General features: G+C 37.5%; 1 protein-coding gene across 3 annotated transcripts in view; it reads right to left on the reverse strand.

The window, feature by feature from the left end:
- LOC150097821 (GATA-binding factor 6-A-like) overlaps nucleotides 1–24375 on the reverse strand; it is a 128890-nt gene that overhangs the window by 15047 nt on the left and 89468 nt on the right. For 2 of the 3 annotated variants that reach the window (XM_090407458.1, XM_090407459.1), the window contains exons 2-6: nucleotides 6541–6863; nucleotides 6243–6432; nucleotides 4529–4692; nucleotides 1950–2075; nucleotides 872–1004 (exon numbers count right to left, since the gene is read on the reverse strand). In XM_090407458.1, coding sequence (XP_090263584.1) covers nucleotides 872–1004; nucleotides 1950–2075; nucleotides 4529–4692; nucleotides 6243–6432; nucleotides 6541–6863 — 936 coding nt within the window. The remainder of the gene's footprint in view (nucleotides 1–871; nucleotides 1005–1949; nucleotides 2076–4528; nucleotides 4693–6242; nucleotides 6433–6540; nucleotides 6864–24375) is intronic. The other variant, XM_090407460.1, reaches the window with a different exon arrangement.

Raw genomic sequence — 24375 nt, forward strand, 5'->3', positions numbered from 1 at the left:
AAGAGAACCGGATGAACTATGGGAAGAGATTAAAGATATAATTAAAACAGAAGCAAAGAAGAACATTCCAACAGTTGGTAAGAAGAAGGAGTTTAAATGGTTGTCAGAAGATGGCATCAAAACTGCCCAGGAAAGGAGGAAAATGAAGGCTACAGGAAAGTTGCAGGAAGTACAGCATTTGAATGCAGAGTTTCAATGACAAGCCAAAGAGACAAGGAAAAATACTTTAACCAGGAACGCCAACAAATAGAAGACCAAAACAAGAAAGGAAAAACAAGAGATCTTTTCAAAAAGATTGAGTAAAATAGAAACCTTTATACGCAGGTTTTTGATAGAAATACTTCATTTGTGTTAAATAATATTAACGTTTTTCCAATAATTTAAAAATTCTAATACTATTTTAGATTAATTACTTTACTCTTTATTTTTAATACATCTCTTCAACGCACCTCATTAAGAAATATGCAACACATTTCCAATAGAACACCTTGTTGCCAGTTTAACGAATAATAATTTTAATAGTAATTTTAAATTATTTCTTAGTTTTCATTTCTCAAAAAGAGCAGGCAAATGCCGACTGCTTGTTATTAGCCAGTGAGAGGGGAAAATAATTAAACACCTTTAATGGACACATAGAAAATAATTGGAAGAACACAAATACGGTATGTTGTGTATAAAACATTAACCTTTTCTCTGACCTAATGTACGGTGAATCGTACCGATCTGCCACTAAGAATCGATAAATAGTAACTTTTTTCTCGCGATACCATCGTTTTTGTTAAGAACCCTGCAAGCTCTGCTTTAAAATGGGCGGTGCTCATTGATGCAAGTGACACTTCGTCAATTGGCTACATCCTGGCAATTTACTTACCAATTCTACACGGATTTCTGGACGGTTTGTCTGCACATTTAGGGTCTTCTATCTCGGTAGATTTACTGGAACTCTTAGGTTTCCGTTTTCTTGTCTGAATTCCTTCTTTTCTCATGGCTAAAGGTCTGTTGATCTGGAAGAAAATACTTCGTCATTAAAAGCAAGTTGTAAGACGGGGAAATGTTAGTTTTTTTTTTTTTTAATATTTCTGTGGCATTAATTAAAACACATTCTCATAGTCACTGCTAACTACTCCTGAATTACTGACCGGTAAGCGAGTCGTATACGGAGATGGCGGAGATTTTTCCTTTCGGATTTTTACTCTGGTGAACAGATAAAACGGCCATCACTTTATTTGGCGTATTCTCGTGCAAAAAACATTTTCACGCGCCAAGTAGAATATTTAATAAGAACAAAAACAAATATTAATCTAACAATTTAAAAGAAATAAATGAAAAACAAAACGAAGAAATTTGAGTGAGTGTGTGTGTGTGTTGTTGTTTTATAGGTAAGGAACAAAACAAGTTTGACATTAAAATTTAAAATAATTTCAAAAGTGAAAGAGCTTGTGAGAATACGACACCCCTCATCAAACTGTTTTTGCCACTTGGCTATAAAATAATGACTGGTACTTCTTCTCTTTTCTTTAAATAGTTTTCGATGTCTTTTAATTTGTTTAGCAATGCGTGTAGCCAAGATGAAGTGAGTGAATCATTCTTCAGCAGCTTGAAAGTAATATTAATAAAAATTAACAATTTTATTAATATTACTACTGAAACCTGAACCTTTAATGCTCGCACAGCGATTATTCTGAACGATAGTTTATCTCTCGAGAGCAGATTCACCTTGTAATTCTCGCAAAACAGATGAACCAGCCTGGAAACATTCGCAACTGACAGAATGTGACTCGACTCTGCATGGCGTGGTCCAAGAGGTACAACAGCAGGAATTCGTGTAGTTATTTGTATTTATTTGTGCAGATGAATTCATCTGAGTCCTAATTCATTAGAATTAATCCACTAGAAAGAGAGAGAGAGAAAGAGAGAGAGAGGTTAATTGTAGGAGCAGCTATACTTACTCGATGCAGCTTGTAGTAGAGACCACAAGCGTTACAGACAGGTTCTCCTTCGTTATTTCTTCTCCATAGAGTCGTGGTGGTAGTGCCGCAGTTAGAACAGCAAAGACCAATCTTCCTGGCTCCTGGCTAAAAGGGAACGTAAAACATTTGCATTGGGATTCCTACACTGGAATACTGGAATAAATTGAATGAATAAAAATTGTATCAAAAACTTCTGAAAACAAACCGTGAGTTCAGAAAGATGCCAAATTAGCACTCAGCTCTCCACACTCTCATCCCCCACACCCGCACGGAACTCCTAAAATTCACAAGGAAGGCGTCGCTCTTTGTTTAATAGTTGGAAGGTTGATTTTCCTACACATCTTCTTGCTAAACATCCGGATAAACTTTTAAAAGACCTGCCATCCTTCGTTAAACAATCTTAGCAGTTTGTCTCAACCATCAGCAACATCGTTCTTGACGAACGGGACATTTTAGCCAGCTTCGCTAATATAATCAATCTATATTACCAACTTTCCGACCGAAGGACTTTTAGTATAATTTTTTCAGGAAAAGCATGGCGCACCTCACTCCGACTACAAACAAAACCCAGGATTGGCCATGGGCAGTCCTCTTTCTCCCGTTTAAGCGAATCTTTGTATAAAAATATTTGAAAGAAAGATCCTTGAAGAATACCGTCCCAAACGTAAATTATGGAAAAGGTACGTGCATAACATTTTCTTAATATGGAAGAACCACGGACAACCGTTTCTGTTGATTTTCTTTGGGGCCACCTCAATAACCAACATTCCAATGATTCGCTTCTGTTTTCATATGTAAGACTAACTAACTAAGGAATTTTGTAAATAAACAGTCTCTATCTTTCGAAAACCAACCCACATTGACAGATTACACGAAACCCCCCTACAGACCTCAGAGAATCATTTCAATACTGAGAGCAAAGAGCCTTTCTTCTCATTACTGACGAGGATGAACTAGCTAAAGAACGCCAGTTATTATTATTATTATTATTATTATTATTATTATTATTATTATTATTATTATTATTATTATTATTATTATTATTATTTAAACACCTTTTTAAGTATTGGTTACAAAACGAAAACTCACTTGAGGTACTATCAATGAAGAGGAAATCAAAGGTTTTGTTACTCTTTTCTGTATTAGCTCTATTTTTGTGAAACTCACAAAAAATCTCTGAATCAGAAGTATTCACTCCTTTCATGCAATGTCTGAAATAAAACCTTTGATTTTCTTTTCATTGAGGAAAATCAAAGGTTGTGTTTCAACATTTCCGTAACAAAATCTGTACATTTCACGAATCTTTGAGCAAGCCTTACAGGCCCATGACGTCACTTTGATTACTCAAAGGAGCACTTTAATCAAAGGAGCACTTCTTGAGCACTTCAATCTTTAATAATCTTTTTTCTCGTGGTGAGTACTGGATTTCCAAAGTTAGCAGTCTGCCGACGCAGCAACATCATCGAGCAGGGGTGGACTGAGTAGGTAGAGGGGTTTCCAAACAGCTGTACAGCTGCCCCTAATTGTTCTAAACCAATCTCCGTTATCACAGTGAAGCCTATCTTTATAAAGAGCTCCAAAGCACAATCATTGGTAACCATGGTTTCCTTGAGTGGTTTAATTTCATCATCTGATTTGATATTTGATCTAAATCAAAGCCAACACACGAAGTCCTAAGATCTGTTTGATTAAAAAAATAATTCAAGTCATTTTCTATGGGAAACAAGCTTGAGTGCAATCCAACTTAACTCCATAATTCTCGCCAAGAAAATTAATTTGCTGGTGTCATTAATAACCCTCCACTCCTGTTTATTGCAGGATATCATCAGCAGAATAACTGAGTGATGCGCTTTTTTTATAGCAGTATTGAGTATATTACAGACTAAGAAAAGAAAAGGAAGAGAGATTAATATATATATAAATTTTTAATGTCAGTTTATTATATTTTAAGGGTATAAAATATTCAGTGTATTACAATCTCTACTGCTGAAATTCCAGGTAGTACAGAATCACCAATGCACACACGCACGTTGCATTTCCAAGCAACCAAACGCATAATATTCTTGATGAATACGCTGCGCATCACCCATTATTTTAATTCATCAACAATGGTTTCCTATTTTAAATACATTAGTTATAATTTCCTTCCATTTATATTATTTTATTTTTTTTAAATAGAAAATATATTTTACTTTTATATATCGTGATTATTAATTTTATTACGTAAGAGTTGGACATTGCTGAAGGAAGATGAGAAAAACCTTCGTGATGAAAGGCTTCAGAAAACGTTTAAAGATGCCAATACACGGCGCACGTAAGAAATGATGAAGTTAGAAAGAAATGCGTTCCATTGCCAAAACAGAAGAAAATATCATCACTAAAATACGTCGAAAACAGTTCCGCTGGCTGAGTCACATGACCACGTCAGATAGCTTACCAAAAATAGTGGTAGTAATGAAGAAAAACTACACTCGACGCACTGCATCGTTCAATCCTACATTTTTCCAAGAGAGTACAAGAATAAGTTCCACTGGAAATAATTAGTGGTTCAAACTCACCGTCCTTCTCTGCGGCTGAAAGAACGATCCGTTGACCCTGTGGTGATACACTCCACACGTGTTGCACAAATAGTGACCGGAACCGTCTCTCCGCCAAAGAGGAGTGGAGATTGTCCCACAGTTGACGCACTCACGAGTCTCGCTGAACCCGTAGTCGTAGGAATCTGAAACAAAGCGAACAACACTTCAGGTGGCTACCAAAGGAAGATCGTTCTACAGAACACTTCATTGAATTTAATGATCATGGATGTGTACGTTGAAGAGTCGGTTAGAGGATTGATCTTTCTCTGCGAAGATTTTTTTTTCATTGTAAAATTAGAATTACAATGAGAGAAAAGAAAATTAGGCAAAAACATTTTTTTTTCTCTCGTTGATAACAGGATATCAGAATTCGCGGAACGAAAGAGTTGGGGGACGGCTTAAAAAAGTTAATATTTCTGTTTTAATGTGGCGTTATCATCCACAGATCCTGTTGAGATATTGCCCGGGTTCCTTAGAAATTCTTGGTTGGTTTCATGTTTAGTTTCACTGATATAAATTGTGTATGTACTGCGTTGTCTTCTATCTATATGGACTTTTTATTTGGGTTTTTAAATAAAATTAGGCGACTAGCGGATTGAACATATATTATTCAGAAAGACCTTTTAAAATGAAGTAGCAAAGATCTAAAATGAAGGTCGGGCCGAGAGTTTTCCTATTAACTCTGATGGGAGGGTAACGACATTTCAATTCATCTAGGAAAATTTCTAGAACTAGTTATTATGTTAACGGTGTCGTACTATTGAACTCACAGGGGCGTAGAGATATCTTCAGCAATGGAAAAAAAAACCCTGACGTTTTATTTTATTCTTGAATGAAAGAAGCAATATTTCCTGAAAATCATGTTTGCTGTGAAATCAGAGAAGAAAGGTCAAAAAGGTTGCGAGATTCGATTGTTTCGGAAGTGACGTTTATCAATTAGTAAACACTTTTACATACCACGGAAAATGGAGCTGACATTCTCTTTGCTAAACATTTTCAGAGAAACTCCCCTTCGTGTTTTATAATGCCAACCAATAGATATGCAAGCAAAAGTGTTTTCTCCTCTTCCATATCTCTGATACTCTGTATTTTTTTTAATATTCTGTGCTTCAGTTGTTGATAATGTTGCTTCCCCTCTCCTAATATATTTTGAAAATCTCCTTTCCTAACTTTATATAAATTCGGATTCAGTTCTACTCCTTGGATTCTAGTGATGTCTAGTGCGAGAGGAATATTTATAAGTTTTACATTTTACAACTCCTACTGTGGCACGTTTAAAGTGAGACTTTAAGTATTGCGTTATGTACATTTTAGCTTGAAATATCTGTTTAATTTACATAAATAAATGAATTAATAGCACAAACACGCTATAAATGATGCCCACTTTTACAATCAGCATAATGCCGCTGATGAAAATTGCTAAGGGGATACTTTCCCTGCGATGCGTTTTTTAAGAAGCAGTAGCACCCCATGTTTTGAGACATTCACGGAAATGATCCAATTTGCAAAGCTTTACGTTGTATATTTAAAGGGAGATGACGGTGTTCTGAAAATCGTTGATTTTTATATTAGTTTTAAATTCTCTTAAATTTTCCTAGTAGGTGAAAACAAAGAGTACGAAACTGGAAAGGTGGGATGTCTGTTATTTGCGTCTGAGTAGGGAAGGAAGCAACGAAAAGTGCACCTCACTCACCTGTCCGCTGCGAATAAGAGCATCCAGCTGATGGCATACTTTGAAGAGGCACCATACTCGTGTCCACCCTGGACAAAGATCTCACATCACCGTTCACGTAATTCGAATAAAAGGAGAATCCATTATTCCTCGAAAGATAAGAAGTGCTTTCTCGGCATGCAGGGTTCACAGGCTGGTTTGAGTTTGTAGTCTAGAAGGAGATTGAAAAACTTCGCATTAACACCAGAGCAAAAATATTCATAATAATGAAAGGGATGAAGGGAGAGTGTGTTTATTTTTTTATTTTTTTGTTTCCCACCTGGAATCCCAGAGGTGATGGCAAGGTGGAGTGGGATGGGGTTCCGCTGAACTCTGCACAGGAACTTGGTCGACTAGGGAAGGATCCGGGACGCGAAGACCACATGGTCGGATGGTAATGAGGGCTGACGGCGGAGGAGGTGGCACCGGTAGCTTGCAGAGACATCTGATCGCGCGAGTATTGTGGTACGGCCACCATTCGCGAACTCGACACGTACATCGTGCTCGGATGAAGGTAGGCAGCTCCGGCGTCTTGGTACGGAGTGGACGGCATGTGGACTGTGCTCAGGTTCTGGAACATGATGAGAGCAACTGCATGGAGGGCTGCAGAGAAAACACTGCACATTAGAATCTATCCGGTCATCTTAGTTTCTATTTCTTTGTTATTGTAATGATCATTATTGTGACTTGATTATCAAACGCTCTTGAAAACGGAGGGACTACAAGCAAGTTAGCTTAACAGTAAAGAAGAAGAAGAAGTTATTATTATCATCAAAACAGCTAAAGGCAGAGCTAAAATGCCAAATCACACCGAAAGAACATTTTATGCGACTTTATTTTTGGAAAATGAGTAAGCACTTATTAGGTTGTTTTGTTTCCATTGGAATAGAGTTATTCTGACACTTTGCGTAATGCGTAAACGGCTGGAAGAAGTTTACTGTAATTTATTATTTGAATACTTCTGAAAACTGTCTATAATCCCATTTTGTATGTCATGTGGATCATTCTCAGGCATAAAAAGGAACAAAACGTGGCGATTTGGACAGGCTTTTTTGTCCCTTTGTGGCAGAAGTGCGAAGTAAAACTAAAGCAAAATTATTGCGACAACTTCGCTTGAGATGGGTGGCGTGTATGAAATTCCTTCAGACCACAGTGTGACTTGGAATTCCTCAGGAGGGCGGAGAAGAGGATATTTGTCAGGACTCTTTGGGTTTGATTATATAACAGATGTAATTCAATTTTCATTTCACGAATTTATTTTTTTCTGCAAGTGAGGGACAAGAAACGACGACTTGATCTTTACGTTTCTTGGGTTACTAATCCAAGTAATACATGAAAGAAATACTTTTTTCTTATCTCAGCATTGTGACTCTTTTTTTTCTCTCAATTTCTTTTATATCCTGAATGTGTGTGTGTGTGTGAGAGAGAGAGAGAGAGAGAAAGAGAGGGAGAGAGAGAGTCCCTTATTCATGCTAAAAAAGTGGACTAGAATTTCGTTTAGGAGAATTTCAGGAAAAAATTACGTAAAAACAGCAGCAGTCTGAATCAAGATAATAGTAGAAAAAAAAAGAAATGAAAATGCAATCTCCGTACGAAAGATTCCTTATTTTTTGGTAATGCTTTGTCACACACACACACACACACACACACACACAACAAATACCAAGCCCGTAATGACCATATTTGTGGATCTCTATTTACGATCTCAGATATCTCTCCATCTTCTATATTACATATTTTCGTAGAAGTGTCGTCGGAGTCCATCGATATGACCACGAACGAATTAGATTTCACTTCTATCCAAGAGTAGGGTGGGGTTTATGACATTCATTTACAACAAAACATGTTTCCAAACTGAAAGATAATCTCCTGAGTGAATATTTTTGCATAACTTATGGTCCGAAGTAATTTTGAAAACGAAGAAACATTTTCTACGTATTTGGAACACATATTGACAATAATTGATAATAATTAACGAAAGTAATGAAACATATTTCATAATAATAACAAGAATAACAACAATATTGAATGTCGTAATGTGCTTGACATTAAAATAATTCTGTTTTGGATTTGTAATACGATTGCAAATCCACAGAGTTGACTTCCGTGGATCAGTTTTTCCCCATTTGATGAAAAAAACCTGAGAGGGAAAAGATTCCGCCTTCGCATTGATAGAGACTGACTCAATTCCACTTGAAAAGGTCTTTTTTTTTCTCTCTCTCTCTCTTTTTTCCTTTGGTTTCTCGGAATGTCAGATTGCAGCCAAAGTGTTCCTCATCCTTTTGATCAACGAGCTTCAACTAGCTATGAGAAGTAAACGCTATTTTGCCTAACAAGTTTAGAATTATAGCGCAATAGTTCGATACGATAATGAACTAATTAAATAAAATGAAATCTCGTTTATTTTTTGAAAAACATTACCAATTTAGTTCAATTCAATTTATTTATTGGGGACAATCCTGCATTCTGTGAGTTACTTTGAAATTGGCCCCATTTATTGCCCCTGAATCGTTTGTATTAAAGCCCGTTTGAAGTTTCCATGGTTATTTGTAGACAGATGGCAGCACTAGTACAAGATTCTACAGTCAGCAAATTGTTAACGCCCTAAGATCCTAGTGATAAAATATACTCGTTGAGCTATGCGTAAAATTATTACTGCAAGGTTTCCCAACCAGGGTTTCATGAGAGATGATTGAAATTAAAAAAAACAAATCGTATGAATAATATATAATATAAATGTATACTAGTACGAATAATAATAATAATAATAATAATAATCATTCAGATATAGACATGCTCTGTTCTGCTCTCATTTTTAATTTGATGTCCTCATTCGAGGTCTGCCCAGCATTTTTTCTTGTATTGATTTTATTTTGCGCTCTTTTGAAATATCTTCACCCCCCTCTCTCTCTCTCTCTCTCTCTCTCTCTCTCTGTGTGTGTGTGTGTGTGTGTGTGTGTGTGTGTGTGTGTGTGTGTGTGTGTGTGTGTGTGTGTGTGTGTGTGTGTGTGTGTGTGTGTGTGTGTGTGTGTGTGTGTGTGTGTGTGTGTGTAATAATGCGTTTTTACAGTTGTTCTCATGAATCTCATTTCACTTGTTTTTATTCTTCGTTTATATATATTTTTTTATTTTATTTATAAATTTCACTGTCATAAAATAACGAAGGTACTGCTAAAGTATTGCATACGATGTACTTTGCGTTTCTTTTTGTTTATTATATGAACAACTGAGTGTTTTATCAGATCTATAATCTGTAAAAATTTTGAAGATTTTAATTGTATGCTTTTTCTGCTTCACATGATATTTCACATCCAAGATAACTGAAAGTATTTATCTGTTCTGTTATTTTATTATTAATAACTATTTTTCTTTTAACTGCAATTTTGTCGACAAAATGCCACAGTTTTAGTTTTATCTATAAATATTTTCATCCCAAACTTTTCCACTGTAAAATTTAAATTATATAATTATTCTTTTCATTGTATTTATTTTATTCTTCCGGGAAATTTCCATACTTGGTTAAAGTGTTCCACTATATTAGAATTTCTTGAATATAAATGTAAAAAAAAGCGTTGGGGACAGAGGACATCCCTGTCTTACTCCTTGGTTTATGGATTGTTTTTCAGACATTTTATTTTTATTTTTATTTTTATTTTTATTTTGTTAGTCTTGTATATATCCACATATTCCCCTGTAGTAAAATATATTTGTCCTTCGTAATATTCAAGCAATACATTTCGTGTGTTCATCTTTTTACTTTGTCAAATGCTTTTTCGAAATCCATAAAAACAAAAGATGAGTTTCTAAATTAAATTCTCTTCTTTTCTCTGTAAGTAGTTTTAAACAAAAAAAATATTTGTAGTGCGACCTTCTTTAAATCCATTTGACATTCAAGCAATATTTTTTCCCTGTATATTTCAATTTATATATTTCGTAGCATGTATTCAATAAATTAATACTTCTGTAACTGGTTAGTTTTGTTTTATCCTCTTTTTATTTATTTTAGGTATTACTGTACTTGTATTCCATTCTATTGGTATTTGTGCATTTGTATATATACTTAATTTATAAAAACTGTAATAACCTCTGAAGAAATTTATCCCCATTACACACTTCAGAGTTTATCTGATCATCTTCTGCTGATTTACCATTTTTTTTTTTTTTTTTTTAAATTTTACTTAGGTTGTCACTTTAAATATATATTTTTACTTTAGTATTATCTGTGCAAAAATTTGGAATGTAAGAATTTTTCAAATCTACTTGGCAGTTTCATTTACTTCTATATTGCAAGTAGAGGCTCCGCCCCCCCCCCCCCTGACGCCCAATCCCCCGAGTTCCGACTGGCAGGCCGGTTTTCCTTGAATTCTGATGACTTGAATTTTGAAAACTCGAAAGGAGGGTTTCGCCCCCCCCTCCCCCCAAGCGCCTGCGGTGCTCAACATCCCGGGTTCTGGATTGGTAGGGCAGTTCTCTTGAATTCTGATGACTCGAATTTTGAAGACTCGAAAGGCGTTTTGCTCCCCCCCCCCCCGAGTTGCGGACTGGTAGGCCGGTTCTCCTTGGATTCTGACGACTCGAATTTTGAAGACTCGACACTCAGGGTAGCCCCTGAGTTTCAAAACGTTTCAAATAACTTGACAAAAAACGAGACACAAAAACGTTTCATAAAAAGGCTTATCATTTTATATTATAGAGTAGATTATATGCTTGAGTATTTTATAGGCATTGGATCTTATTTTGTAAGTATGATTATTTTCTAGGTATGACGCAATTTTTTTTTCTATTTGTGGCTATTAGTCGCTTATATATATATATATATATATATATATATATATATATAATATTCATCGAAGCTTGATTTGCTTCCTCAGTCTTAAGAAAAGGCTGGATATATTCCACTAATTCGGGCCCTACCCAAGGGCCTATGAGTTGTGGAAATACTTTCTGAAAATGAAAGCTGTGCCGAACAAAGCGGCCTTTTGCAGCTGCCCATTTTTACTCCATCTAACTCGAGTGCTTCTAGATGTTTTTTCAATGTTTTAGGGATGGCGCCTAAAGCAACTATTATTATGGGAACAACTTTCGTTTTCTTTTGCCAGATTCGTTGAACTTCAATTTGCAAATCTCGATTTTTTGTAATTTTTTCGTTTTCTTTGTCGTCAATCCGACTATCTCCTGGTACTGATATTTCGATAAACTTAACACCCTTGTTTTCACTTTTTTCAACCACGGTGATATCGGGTGTATTACATTCCAAACTTTTGTCAGTCTGGATTTTGAAATCCCAGAGTATTTTAGCTTTTTCATTCTCAACCACTTTCTGGTGAACTTTATGCTTCCAATAGTCTTTAGATACTTCAAACCCATACTTTTTACATAAATGCCAGTGGATTACCTGGCATAATTTAATTATATATATATATATATATATATATATATATATATATATATATATATATATATATATATATATATATATATATATATATATATATGAACTGCACTCCGTGGAACGAATCAAAGGGTAGGGTGTTTCTCCTATTTAGGTAATGTTTTAATTTTTAAGATTTTGCGAATATAGTTTAATTATTTGATGTGAATAACTTAGTAATATTAGTCATCGATTAGTTCTAATTACTTTAGTTTTTCGTAATTATTATTAGTATTACTAGTATTAGCAAATATTTCGAATTTTAAAATTCGAAACGTGATAATATGCAAGGAAAAATAGATAATGCATTATTAAACAAAATAATGAATAATCTAAACTTTTGTAAGACGAGAAAATTTATGTAATTCTCTTTAGTTTTAATCACCAAAGCATAATTGAATTCTTAGCTTACACGGTTGGACTTGCGAACTGTCAGCATTAATATTTAACGAACTAAATATTAAACAGGTTTGTGTTAATTACATCTTGTCGTTAATTATCATCCAAAGTGATGTGTGGAGTTTGAAATCCCTCATGAGATTTGCGATGTTGTAACAAATTTTAATCCCTCATAGCGTGAAATAAAAGAAAAAATTTTCGCAGATTAAAAGAATAAGAGTGGTAGTCTAAGAAAGTTTTTAATATAATGAAGATGACAAGACATAATGATATCTTCTAAAAATGATAAAGATGTGTGTGTGTAAATATCACTATTTGAGGAAGTTAACCTGAACATGAATAGTTACACGTAAAATATAAATAAACCAGTATTATACTGTATATCATTTTATCTATATTATAAAGAACGAAATAATATTTAAACAATTTTGTTCAAAATTTGGAAATTCCAAAGTTTTATTATAATATGTAAATACACCACATTTTTATTTCTATAAGTAGTATTTTAATAAAATAGTTATTCAAGAAACAATATAAGGGAGAAGAATCAATCGACCGTGAGATGCGGTGATTGATTCATTCAATCCAATACCTTTGGAGGGTAATGGATGGCAATGCTGTAGCCAATGAAGTTCTGACTGAGGCTCGGCTATTGCTGTTACCCTCCTGCCATGATCAGAGCTTTAATTGCTCAATAACACCTTATCCATACACTGTCCTCTACAGATAACGGGGAAGATGAAAAGCATTCTTGCTTCGCCCCTTTAAGCCAGTCCTTATAAGGATAAGGACAATATAAGTTTTCAAGTTTTAAAAGGCTTGGGATGTTGGTCCACAGATTCCAGATTCATCGCATAGGAAAAACAGAACTTTCAGAAAAAAAAATATGGTGGATAAAATTAGTGATGATATTAAAGTTTCACGCGCTAAAAGATTCTATGCAAGTAACGTGGCACCAGATAAAAAACTACTTAAGTCAAAATAATAATAATAATTAAAAAACCTTAAATGGAACCTCATTAGCAGAAGAAATAAAAGAGCGCCAGTGAAACTCAAAAACTGGGGGAGAAGATCTTATTTCAGTTTCTGCTAAAATTCCTGATGATTTACGATGCAAAATCTGCTTGCCTGGTTGCGGTACTGATCACTGACACCACTTGGGATTTTTTAAAATTTATTTTTATTTTATTTTATTTTATTTTTTTTTGTTTACCAGTGCCGTAGATGTGCAAAAGATCAATAAAATAGAAAGGAAGGACTCTAACTGATAAAAAAAAAAAAAGTGAATTATATTCGCCACGGATTATAAATAATTAACGTCACAACATAAATAGATCATCTACTTATTAGAATTACAAAACGCTTCGATCAGTCGTCAGATATCCCAGGGAAAAGCTTGACGGGTCATCCATAACAGAAACTGCATAATTGAAGATCTAATATTCATTACTAATGCCAATGATAAGGAAACAAAAGGATTTAGACTCCTATTTAGAATTATAAGAGAATTATACGCGTTCGTAGTTCTCTTAAAATGTAGAGGTCGCTTTCTACAGAATGTGGAGATGTGCAGACTAATTGATAATATTGAAATAATGCATATATAAAAATAGTTTCTATTTTTTATCGCAAGTGACAGTACTTAAAATATGGGAACACGAATGAAGAATTATATTTTCATTTTATCATAAACACCACACATTTTTATATATATTAATCAGCTATCCTAATTCGTGGATATTATTATGAAAAAGATGGCGTCTCGCATAGTAGTCTCGCATGACGGTTGTTGTTGTGAAGAATGTTTTTTGATATCAGTGGTGATTAGTGAGTTTTAGATATTGTGAATCTGCTTTGTTTACAGAATAAAAGGTAAGAATTTAACTTTTGATACAATTTTCTGGCCCTAGCCCGTTCTATACGCCATCATACCTTTCCGAAATATATCTTAATATTTCGTACACAAGAATGGAGAATGTAAACGATATCAAGGACGCCATTCAACAGCTAAACAAAGATATGTCACTTGACATTCTCAAATTCATCCTTAAGAAATTTGATACAGACTACCCTGGCTGCTTGAATCTCTTTACTCAAGTAAATGACACTGAAGATGATGATTTAGACATAGAAGAGGACATTACACCTGTTCTACCTACAAAGTCTCCCCGACAGCTCGATTGTTCTCATGAGGAACAATCTAATAAAAGACGAAGAACATCGGGAGGTGAACTGGAAGATAATGTATCAACTCAACAAAATCAGATCTCCCAAGACAGAAAAGAAAAGGTCCCTCCAGTTATCCTTCGAGACAAAAACAAATGGACCTCAGTCTCAAGATCCCTAGGAGATCATAATATCAATTTTTCCTGGGCAAGAAATACGGAAGAGGGTGTAAAGATCCACCCTACCACTGTCACCGATTATCGCTTGATGACCAAATTGTTTGACAACTCCAAACTGCCCTTCCACACCTTTGCGCTAGCAAGCGAGAAGAACTTAAAGGTAGTTCTAAGAGGAGTGGCTGAAGGCATCTCAACTGATGAGATTACAGCTGACCTCATCAATCAAGGACTGACTCCAACCAAAGTCACTAGAATGTTGAGATCAGATAAAACACCAATGCCACTGGTGTTGGTCGAAATCTCTAATACACAAAAAAGCATCTATGAATTAACGGACATCTGTAAGCTTAAAATCACAACCGAACCTCTAAGGAAGAAGGCATCGGCAGGGCAGTGCCACAGATGCCAGAGGTTCGGGCATGCCCAAAAACTGTGCAGAGCTGCATATAGATGCCTAAAATGCGGTGAGGGTCATCAAACCAACTCCTGCACCAAACCCAGGTCAACACCTGCCTGTTGTGCCAACTGTAGAGGACCACACCCCTCTAATTACAAGGGTTGCCTTTTCCATCCAAAAAACCGTGGATCATTAAGAAGTAACCACGCTCCTCCAAGAAATGACACAATGCACATCCAAGAAGTCCGCCCTCCAGAACATATTACCTCACATTCAACATCACAGGAAGGCACTAGACCATCAACCATGTCCAAATCATATGCAGAAGCGGTAAGAACCCAGACTTCTTCATCACAAGAGCGAACAAGCTCTAATCTCACTTCAGCTTTAACCTCGTCACTTGCAACAATGCTGCATGAATTCAGCAAAGCAAGCACCTCACCATCCTCCAGAAAAAGATTCTACCTAGAAACCCAATCCATACTAACAGCTCTCTATAATGTTTAAAAAATTTAAACCAAATTCTCTCATGATAACAGCATGGAATGCCAATGGCTTAACAAACAAAATTCTCGAGCTGCAAGAATTTGCAAAAAGATACAATCCAGACATAATCCTGATCAGTGAATCCCACCTCAGACCATCAAACAATCCAAAACTAAGAGGTTATATTTTATACAGGACAGACAGACTTAACTCTAGTGGAGGTGGAACAGCTATCTTTATCAAAAATTATTTAAGCCACAACTCGCTGACCAACCCCCAAACTCTAAACCTTGAGGTGACGGGTGTGGAGGTGCACACAAATAACGCTGGCAAACTCAAAATCTACGCAGCGTACAATCCTCCCAGTATTCCACTATTGACAGCAGACTTAGACTCCATCCTCGGCTCCACAGATTCCATAATCATAGCTGGAGACCTTAACTCTAAACATACGGCTTGGTTCAGTTCGTCAATCAACACCAAAGGACGTACCTTATACAACTACACATTACTCAACTCATCAATAGTAGCTGGACCCACTGACCCCACCCACTACAGCCCATCAGGAAGTTCTGATGTATTAGACATAGTTATCCTCAGAAACATCAAATATCAATACCAGCTGGAGACAGTAGAAGAGCTTAACTCAGATCATAATCCCATCCTACTCAGGTTAGGACTTCAAGACCAACTCTCTCCCCATCATTCTTTCATACCATGGGACAAGCTCTCTAAGGTTCTTCCAATCCACATCGGTCCTCCCCCTGTCATTCGTAAAAAAGAAGAAATAGATCAAGCTGTAAACAACTTAACTAGGCAAATCAACACAGCAATAGCATCAGTCACTCAAACCACTGTCTTCCACGCTTCCAAGATCCCAGAAGAGATAATGGACCTGATTAGAGCCAAAAACAAGGCCAGAAAGCGATATCACAACACCAGAGCCCCGCAGGACAAAGCAACCTTAAACACTTTGAACAGACAGGTTCGAGAAGCCCTCCAGGTCCACAGAAACTCCAAATGGGAAACCAAACTGAAAGAAATCAACCCAGAAGATAACTCCATGTGGAAGTTTGTAAAATCTCTTCGTACCAAAAGACAACCACTTCCCCCTTTAAAGACCAATCTTGGAGTTGCACACACAGATGAAGAAAAAGCAGAAGCCCTAATTGACAATCTGGAAAATCAATGCAGCCCATCTTATGCAAACTTAAATATCAATCTTATTTACAAAGTCCATCGTAAAGTTAGAAATGCACTAAGTCAGCTTAAGGATGATTCAGAAACCATCATCCCCACATCTCCAACAGAAATAATAAATATCATTTCCCATCTGAAGAATAAAAAGGCCCCCGGCCCTGACGGCATTACCAATAGAATAATAAAGCTACTCCCACGGAAAGCCATAATTCATCTAGTTAATATTACCAATTCCATCTTAAGATTCCAATACTTTCCCTCTGATTGGAAAGTCGCGGACATTATACCTCTGAAAAAACCTGGTAATAACCCACAACTTCCCCAAAGCTACAGGCCCATCAGTCTTCTTTCCTGTCTTGGCAAAGTGACAGAAAAGATCATCCTATCAAGACTGCAAACAGCAGTGGACCAACAGAAAATAATCCCAAATGAACAATTTGGGTTTCGCAAAGCTCACAACACGGTGCAACAAATTCACCGACTAACAGAACATATCACTCATGGTTTTAACTGGCACCTTCATACTGCTGCTGTATTTTTGGATGTTGCCAAGGCTTTTGATAAGGTCTGGCATCAAGGCCTTATCTTCAAACTAATTGAAAACAATATCCCAATTAAACTAGTGAAACTCATATATTCATATATCAATGAAAGATACATGCAAGTAAAACTCAACGGAATTGTTTCTTCAAGGCGCAGAATCCAGGCGGGAGTACCTCAAGGTTCTCTTCTGGCCCCAATACTTTTCACAACTTACATGGCAGATGTTCCTCTCAACCCAAAAACTACTACGGCTCTTTATGCCGACGATACCGCTATTCTGGCCAGATCGCTCAGCCCTCACCTAGCAATCACTAGACTCCAAGGAAGTATCAATGAGCTAGCAAACTGGTTCACCAACTGGAGAATTCAAGTAAACCCCCTCAAAAGCTCAGCCATGATGTTTTCAAGAAGAAAGATCTGCAACAAAGAAGACATCCTGCTCTCTGGTCAAAAGATCCCATGGCATTCAGAGACCAAATATCTTGGAGTATTGATGGATAAGAAACTCCTTTTCAACAAACACATCAATCTCGTTTGTTCCAAATCTTCCAAAGTCATAGCTCAGCTCTACCCATTGATCAACCGCAAGAGCAAATTGAACCTACATAATAAATTGCTTCTTTACCGGATGGTAATACGTCCAGTCATCACCTACGCCTCACCAGCATGGAGTCACACTTCAAGATCAAACATTTCAAAATTGCAGAGAATCCAAAATAAATGCCTTAGGATGATCCTGGATGCACCGTGGTTCGTCAGAAATTCACAGATTCACCGAGAAACCGGCATTCCATACATCTCCTCCCTTCTTCGTGATCTTGCAGAAAAATTCTTCGTGAAGTCAAGTTCACATTCAAACCCACTAATCGTGCAAGCTGTCAATTACAATGAGACTGATTACTACAAACACAAAAGACCGAAGGCTATTCTTCTCTCAACTGATCATAGCTAACACTACTGCCCTCAGAGGGCGAGCTTAATTGCTCACAAATCTCCCATTCCCAAATAACTCTCATTACAGATAAAGGGGAATATGAAAAGCACTTGTGCTTCACCCATCCTGTCAGTAACGTCAATGGTCAATTATATTATTATTAGTTATGATGTCAAATCAATGGTCATTTTTAGGACTTTCAGGGTAACAAATGGCAATGCTGTAGCTAATGAAGTTTTAACTGAGGCTCGGCTATTGCCGTTACCCAGCCATGACTAGAGCCTCTTAGCTCAACAACATTCCATCCACACAGATTGTCTTCATTCAGATGGGATAAAGAGTCAAGGACTCAGTCCATCGCCCAGTTCTTTTAAGAACTTTAAGATTATATTATTATTATTATATATTATTATAAAATGGTTCATTCAATCCGTTCATATCTTCAGAATAGATCAATGCAAGTAAAAATCAACGGTTCTACATCCTCTCAGCGCCACATCTTTGCTGAAGTGCCTCAGGGATCTCTACTGGTTCAATTGCTATGTTCTGTATACATGTCAGACATCCCACACAATCCGATGACTTCTATTTTAGCCCTGTATGCGGACGATACGGCAATACTAACCAGATCTCTCAGACCCCATTTCATTACCAGAAATTTCATTACCAGAAAGCTTCAAGAAAACCTTCTAAAGCTGGAAGGTTGGTTCTCCAAGTGGAGATTGGAAGTCAACCCCCAGAAAAGCTCAGCCGTTCTTTTCTCAAAAAGGCCAATATCTCCTGTAGGAGATATGTTACTATTCCATACTAAAATTCCCTGGCAGACAGAAACAAATTACCTGGGTGTAATTCTCGATAAAAGCTATCTTTTAATCAGCACACCAAGTCTGCGTGCACAAAGGTATCTAAAGCCATCGCTCAGATCTATCCGCTAATTAATAGAAATAGCAAGCTCAGCAACAGAATCAAATTGCAGCTATACCAGATGACGATTCGTCCTATAATCACCTATGCCTCTCCGGCCTGGAGACACACCTCTAATGCTAACATTATCAAAATACAGCGAGTGCAGAATAAGTGCTTGAGAATGATTCTGAACTCCCCGTGGTATGTTAGAAACAACCAACTCCACAGAGACACAAATATTCCCTCTATTTTCTCTTTTCTACAATCCTTAGTAACCAAGTTTTTCCTAAAGACGCCCACACCCCCCAACGATTTGGTTCAGCAAGCTGCAGCATGCGAGGCAACGGACATATTCAAATATAGAAGACCAAAAGCTATATTAGCGTCCTATAGCGCCGCATAATCTCCATTCCCATTCAGGGCGAGCAAACTGCTCGTAAATTTTACCTTCACTGTAACTACAACAGATAGCGGGGAATATGAAAAGCATCTTGCTTCACCCCTAAAGACATAAATGTCAATTGTCAATTATTTTATTATGGATTATTATTACGATTTATTATTATGGATTACGAATTAGCTGCTCGTCTTTTTTTATTAGTGTGATATTATTGGGACTTCCGAATGATATATTTAGAGGTAAGCTTTCTTCCTTTTGACTATTTTTGTGATTACACATTGCTTAGCTGGTAGACTCTGGCGTGAGTCTAAGGGATTTGTCAATAGACTCAACTAGGTTGTCAGGAATAAGATATCGGAATATTCCTTCATTGTACACAAGGATGGAGAACGTAAAAGATATCAAGGACGCCATTCAACATTTAAACAAAGATGTGTCACTTGACATTCTCCAATTCATTCTAAAGAAATTGGAAACGAATTATCCTGGTTGCTTGAATCTCTTCACTTAAGTAAATGACACAGAAGACGATGATTTGGACATCGAAGAGGACATTACACCTGTTCCACCTACAAAGACTCCCCGAAAGTTCGATTGTTCACAGGAGGAACAATCTAATAAAAGACGCAGAACATCGGAAGATGGAATGGAAATGTAACAACTCACGAAAATCAGGTCACCCAAGATAGAAAAGAAAAGGTCCCTCCAGTTATCCTTCGAGATAAAGATAAATGGACCTCAGTCTGAAGATCCTTAGGGGAACAAAATATCAATTTCTCCTGGGCAAGAAATACTGAAGAGGGTGTAAAGATTCATCCTACCACTGTCACAGATTATCGTATGATGACGAAAATGCTGGACAACTCTAAATTGCCCTTTCCTACCTTTCTTCTCTCAACTGATCATAGCTAACACAACTGCCCTCAGAGGGTGAGCTTAATTGCTCACAAACCTCCCATTTCCAAACAACTCTCATTACAGATGAAGGGGAATATTAAAAGCACTAGTGCTTTACCCATCCTGTCAGTAATGTTAATGATAATTATATTATTATGAACAAATCGTCTGCTTTGAAACTCTTGCAAAATGTTACATTCGATGTGGCATTTAATTTATGAATTAAATAGTAACCCAGCTTATCTTTAAAAGTTAATAATTGAAAGCATGAAGTGAGTTGAATATGTACTTTGATCTGTGACCTATCTCACGCCTATTTTCTTTGCTTTCGGAAACTTTCATTCATTTTAGTTATCTTCTAAGCTTCGTGCCAGACATAATTGAAACCGGACTCAATACAGAACAAAATGCGATGCAAGCCAGGTCAGTTGCCTTTAGCGATGTAACTGCTTTTATCGGATCCTTAAGTTTACTATCCATTTAAGTGTAAATAAATTGAGCAGTTCAGAGCTGTTAATATAGGATTTGCATATGTTGACTAACCTGACTTGCAAAAAGAAAGAAAGAAAGAAAGAAACAGCGCCACTTGTTTTCATATGAATTGATGGTTCTCGGTGATTGAATTTGGGGATATGCGTTTATTATGTGTCTTAAAGATCGTGCAATTTTTGAATCCTCTTACCAAACCAGTGCTGAGTACTGCAGCAGTGCCGGTAAGACTACAACTGCACGGAAAGCGTTTTTTTCTTTCTTTCACATTGACAGATATGGAACAGCAGCTAAATGAGACAACGTTTGAAGAAGTATTCCGGGAATTCATCAGACTGGGCGAGCTGCCCAACAAAAATTGGCCAAGAAAGGTGAAACTTTATGATACGTTTCCCCCGGTAAGTGTCGCAAATGTTGACGCGGAGACCACGGAAGATCAGTCAGTATGGTTTTCCGATTCTATTTCTGATTTTCAACACGATCAAGTTTCGGACTCCACTGCTTCTCCCGGAGAAAAGGTGCCTCCGATTATATTACGAGAGAAGCAGAGATGGGCGGCTTTAACATCAACAATGTCCGACCTACACATTGGCAATGTAAAGGCCAAAAATGTGGATGAAGGAATAAAGATATATCCTACAACGGTGACAGACTATAGGCGACTAACAAAAGAAATGGAGAATAGAGGTATACAGTACCTTACGTTTTCGCTCAGCTCAGAGAAAAATTTAAAAGTGGTCCTCCGTGGCGTCTGTGAAGACATTGATACAGATGATATAGATGCTGATCTTAACTTGCGGGATCTATCTCCTTTTAAGGTCAGCAGAATGTTCAGATCCAACAAATCTCCTATGCCATTAGTCCTCGTAGAGATCCATAACATATATAAAAATATCTACAACTTGAAAACAATCTGTGGGCTCATTGTCATACCAGAGCCACTCCGAAAAAGGGCATCTTCTGACCGGTGCTATAGGTGTCAAAAGTTTGGTCACGCTCAGAAATTATGTAAAGCTGAATTTAAATGCTTGAATTGTGGGCAAGCCACCCAATCAATATCTGCACAAAGCCAAAAACAATCCTAGCTAAATGTGCCAACTGCAGTGGTCCCCACCCGGCCAACTACAAGGGATGCATTCAGCACCCAAAAAATAGACGGATGGAAACAGCCAAACAGTCCTCTTCCGCTAGCACAAGAACAAGAACATCAGAGGCCCCTGCATCACAGCCGGAGGCTCGGCGTCCACAGTCAGAGACCTTCAAAGATAGAGTAAACCAAAAGCAAACAAGAAATTATGCTGATGTGGCCCGTACAAACAAATCAGCACCTACAAATCTAACAACTGTTATTACAGCCTATCTAGCCGACATGCTACAAGACTTCAGCTTGTCAAACCCTTCAGAAACCTCCACGAAAAGATTTCTCCGTGAAAAACACAGGTCATCCTCACAGTACTCATTGATGAGTAGAAACAAACTTACTCCAGCCTCTTTGCAGATCATTGCATGGAATGCGAATGTCCTAAGAAACAAAATTCTGGAGCTGCAAGAATTCACTAACAGATATCAACCAGATGTTATTTTAATCAGCGAATCTCATCTAAGACCCTCAGATAGCCCTAAAATAAGGGGTTACTGCCTATACAGAAGTGATAGATTGGTTTACAGAAGTGGTGGCACTGCCATCTTCATTAAGAACTACATCAAGCACAATTCTGTGAACAACCCTCCAACCACTAGTCTTGAGATTACGGGCGTGGAGGTGTTCACCAGCTTGGCTGGCAGACTGAAAATCTACTCTGCTTACAACCCGCCCCTAAAAACTCTATTACACTCTGGTCTAAACGGCATCTTATGCGTCAGAGAACCTACCATTATAGCCGGGGAGCTGAACTCCAAGCACGCTGCACGGAATTGCAGATCCACCAACAAGAACGACTGCATCCTTTCCAACTTCATAGGTTCACACAATGCTGTTGTAGCAGGCCCCACTGAACCAACTCATCTTAGTACGTTTGGAACTGCAGACATCCTGGATATAGCTGTCCTCCTGCAGGACATTAATCTTCAATACAGCCTAAGATCGTTGAATGAGTTGTCATATGATCACAACCCAGTACTACTTCAGATAGGAAGACAAGAAGACCTGTCTCCTCCCCCTCACTCCTAAATATCGTGGGAAAGATTGTCGGAAGTGCTCAGTGATAGTATTGGCCCTGTTCCTCACATTCGTACAAAAGACGATATAGAATCTTAGTTACAAGCCTCTCCCAACTAATTAACTCTGCCATAACGGTAGCCACATTCTACAATTCTGTCCACAAGCTTGGTCGTCTGCCTGAAGACATTATGAACTTGATCAGGGAGAAAAACAGAGCCAGAAAAAGATTTTGTAACACTCGTGCGCCACAAGATAAAACAAATCTAAATAGACTTACTGGGGCTGTGAGAGATGCACTCAAGGCACCCAAAGAGCATCTATGGGTAGAAAAATTAGCCTCTATCTCGCCTACTGATCACTCTATCTGGAAATGACTAAGAAACATCAAAAACAAAGGCAAATCTCTTCCCCCAATACTCTCTGACCTGGGCCTTGTACACACTGATGCGGACAAGGCAGAGGCCATGGCAGAAATTTGGAAGAGCAGTGCATACCTGTATATGGAAATCTAGACTTCAATCACATATATATAATTCACAGACATGTCAGACATGTATTAAAACTCCCAGATACCAGCCCTGACCAGATTGCGCCCACAACACTTGTTGAATTATATGATATTAAAAAACTAAAGAACAATAAAGCTCCTGGACCAGACGAATAGGGTGATCAAGCTGTTGCCTCGAAAAGCTGTAGTGCACCTGACCATTATAATTAATGCAATCTTAAGACTTCTCTATTTTCCTTCCACCTGGAAACTGACTGATGCAATCGCTATACAAAAGCCAGGCAAGGACCCACACCTACCGCAAAATTATCGTCCAATCAGTCTCATCGCCAGTCCGGGTAAGGTTGCGGAGAAGGTCATCCTCTCACGACACTCAGTAAATGACCTAAACATCCTCCCTAAAGGACAGTTTGGTTTTCGGCAACACCTTAGTACTACCCAGCAAATCCACAGAATTGTGGAATACATCACCACCAGCTTTAACTGGCCCCAGTGCACAGGAGCTGTTTTCCTAGACCTATCCAAAACATTTGACAAAATCTGGCATTTTGGACTCCTACACAAACTTATCTCAGCCGGTACTTCACTAAAAATGGTTCATCTAATCCATTCATATCTTCAGAACAGATCAATACAAGCCAAATCGACGGTTCTACCTCATCCCAGCGCCATAACTTTGCTGGGGTGCCGCAAGGATCCCTACTGGCTCCATTGTTGTTTTCTGTATACATGTCGGATATCCCACACAATCCGATGTATTCCATTTTGGCCCTGTATGCGGACGATACAGCAATACTGACCAGATCTTTCAGACCCCACTTCGTTACCAGAAAGCTTCAAGAAAACCTTTTAAAGCTGGAGGGTTGGTTCTCCAAATGGAGATTGGAAGTCAACCCCCCCCCCCCCAAAAAGTTCAGCCATTCTTTTCTCAAAAAGGCCAATGTCTCCTGCAGGAGATGTGTTACTATTCAATACTAAAATTCCCTGGCAGACAGAAACAAAATACCTGGGTGTAATTC

The sequence above is a fragment of the Typopeltis vanoorti genome, chromosome 17, assembly GCF_054136105.1.
Source record: "Typopeltis vanoorti isolate ZY-2024b chromosome 17, IOZ_Tvanoo_1.0, whole genome shotgun sequence".
NCBI lineage: Eukaryota > Metazoa > Arthropoda > Arachnida > Uropygi > Thelyphonidae > Typopeltis > Typopeltis vanoorti.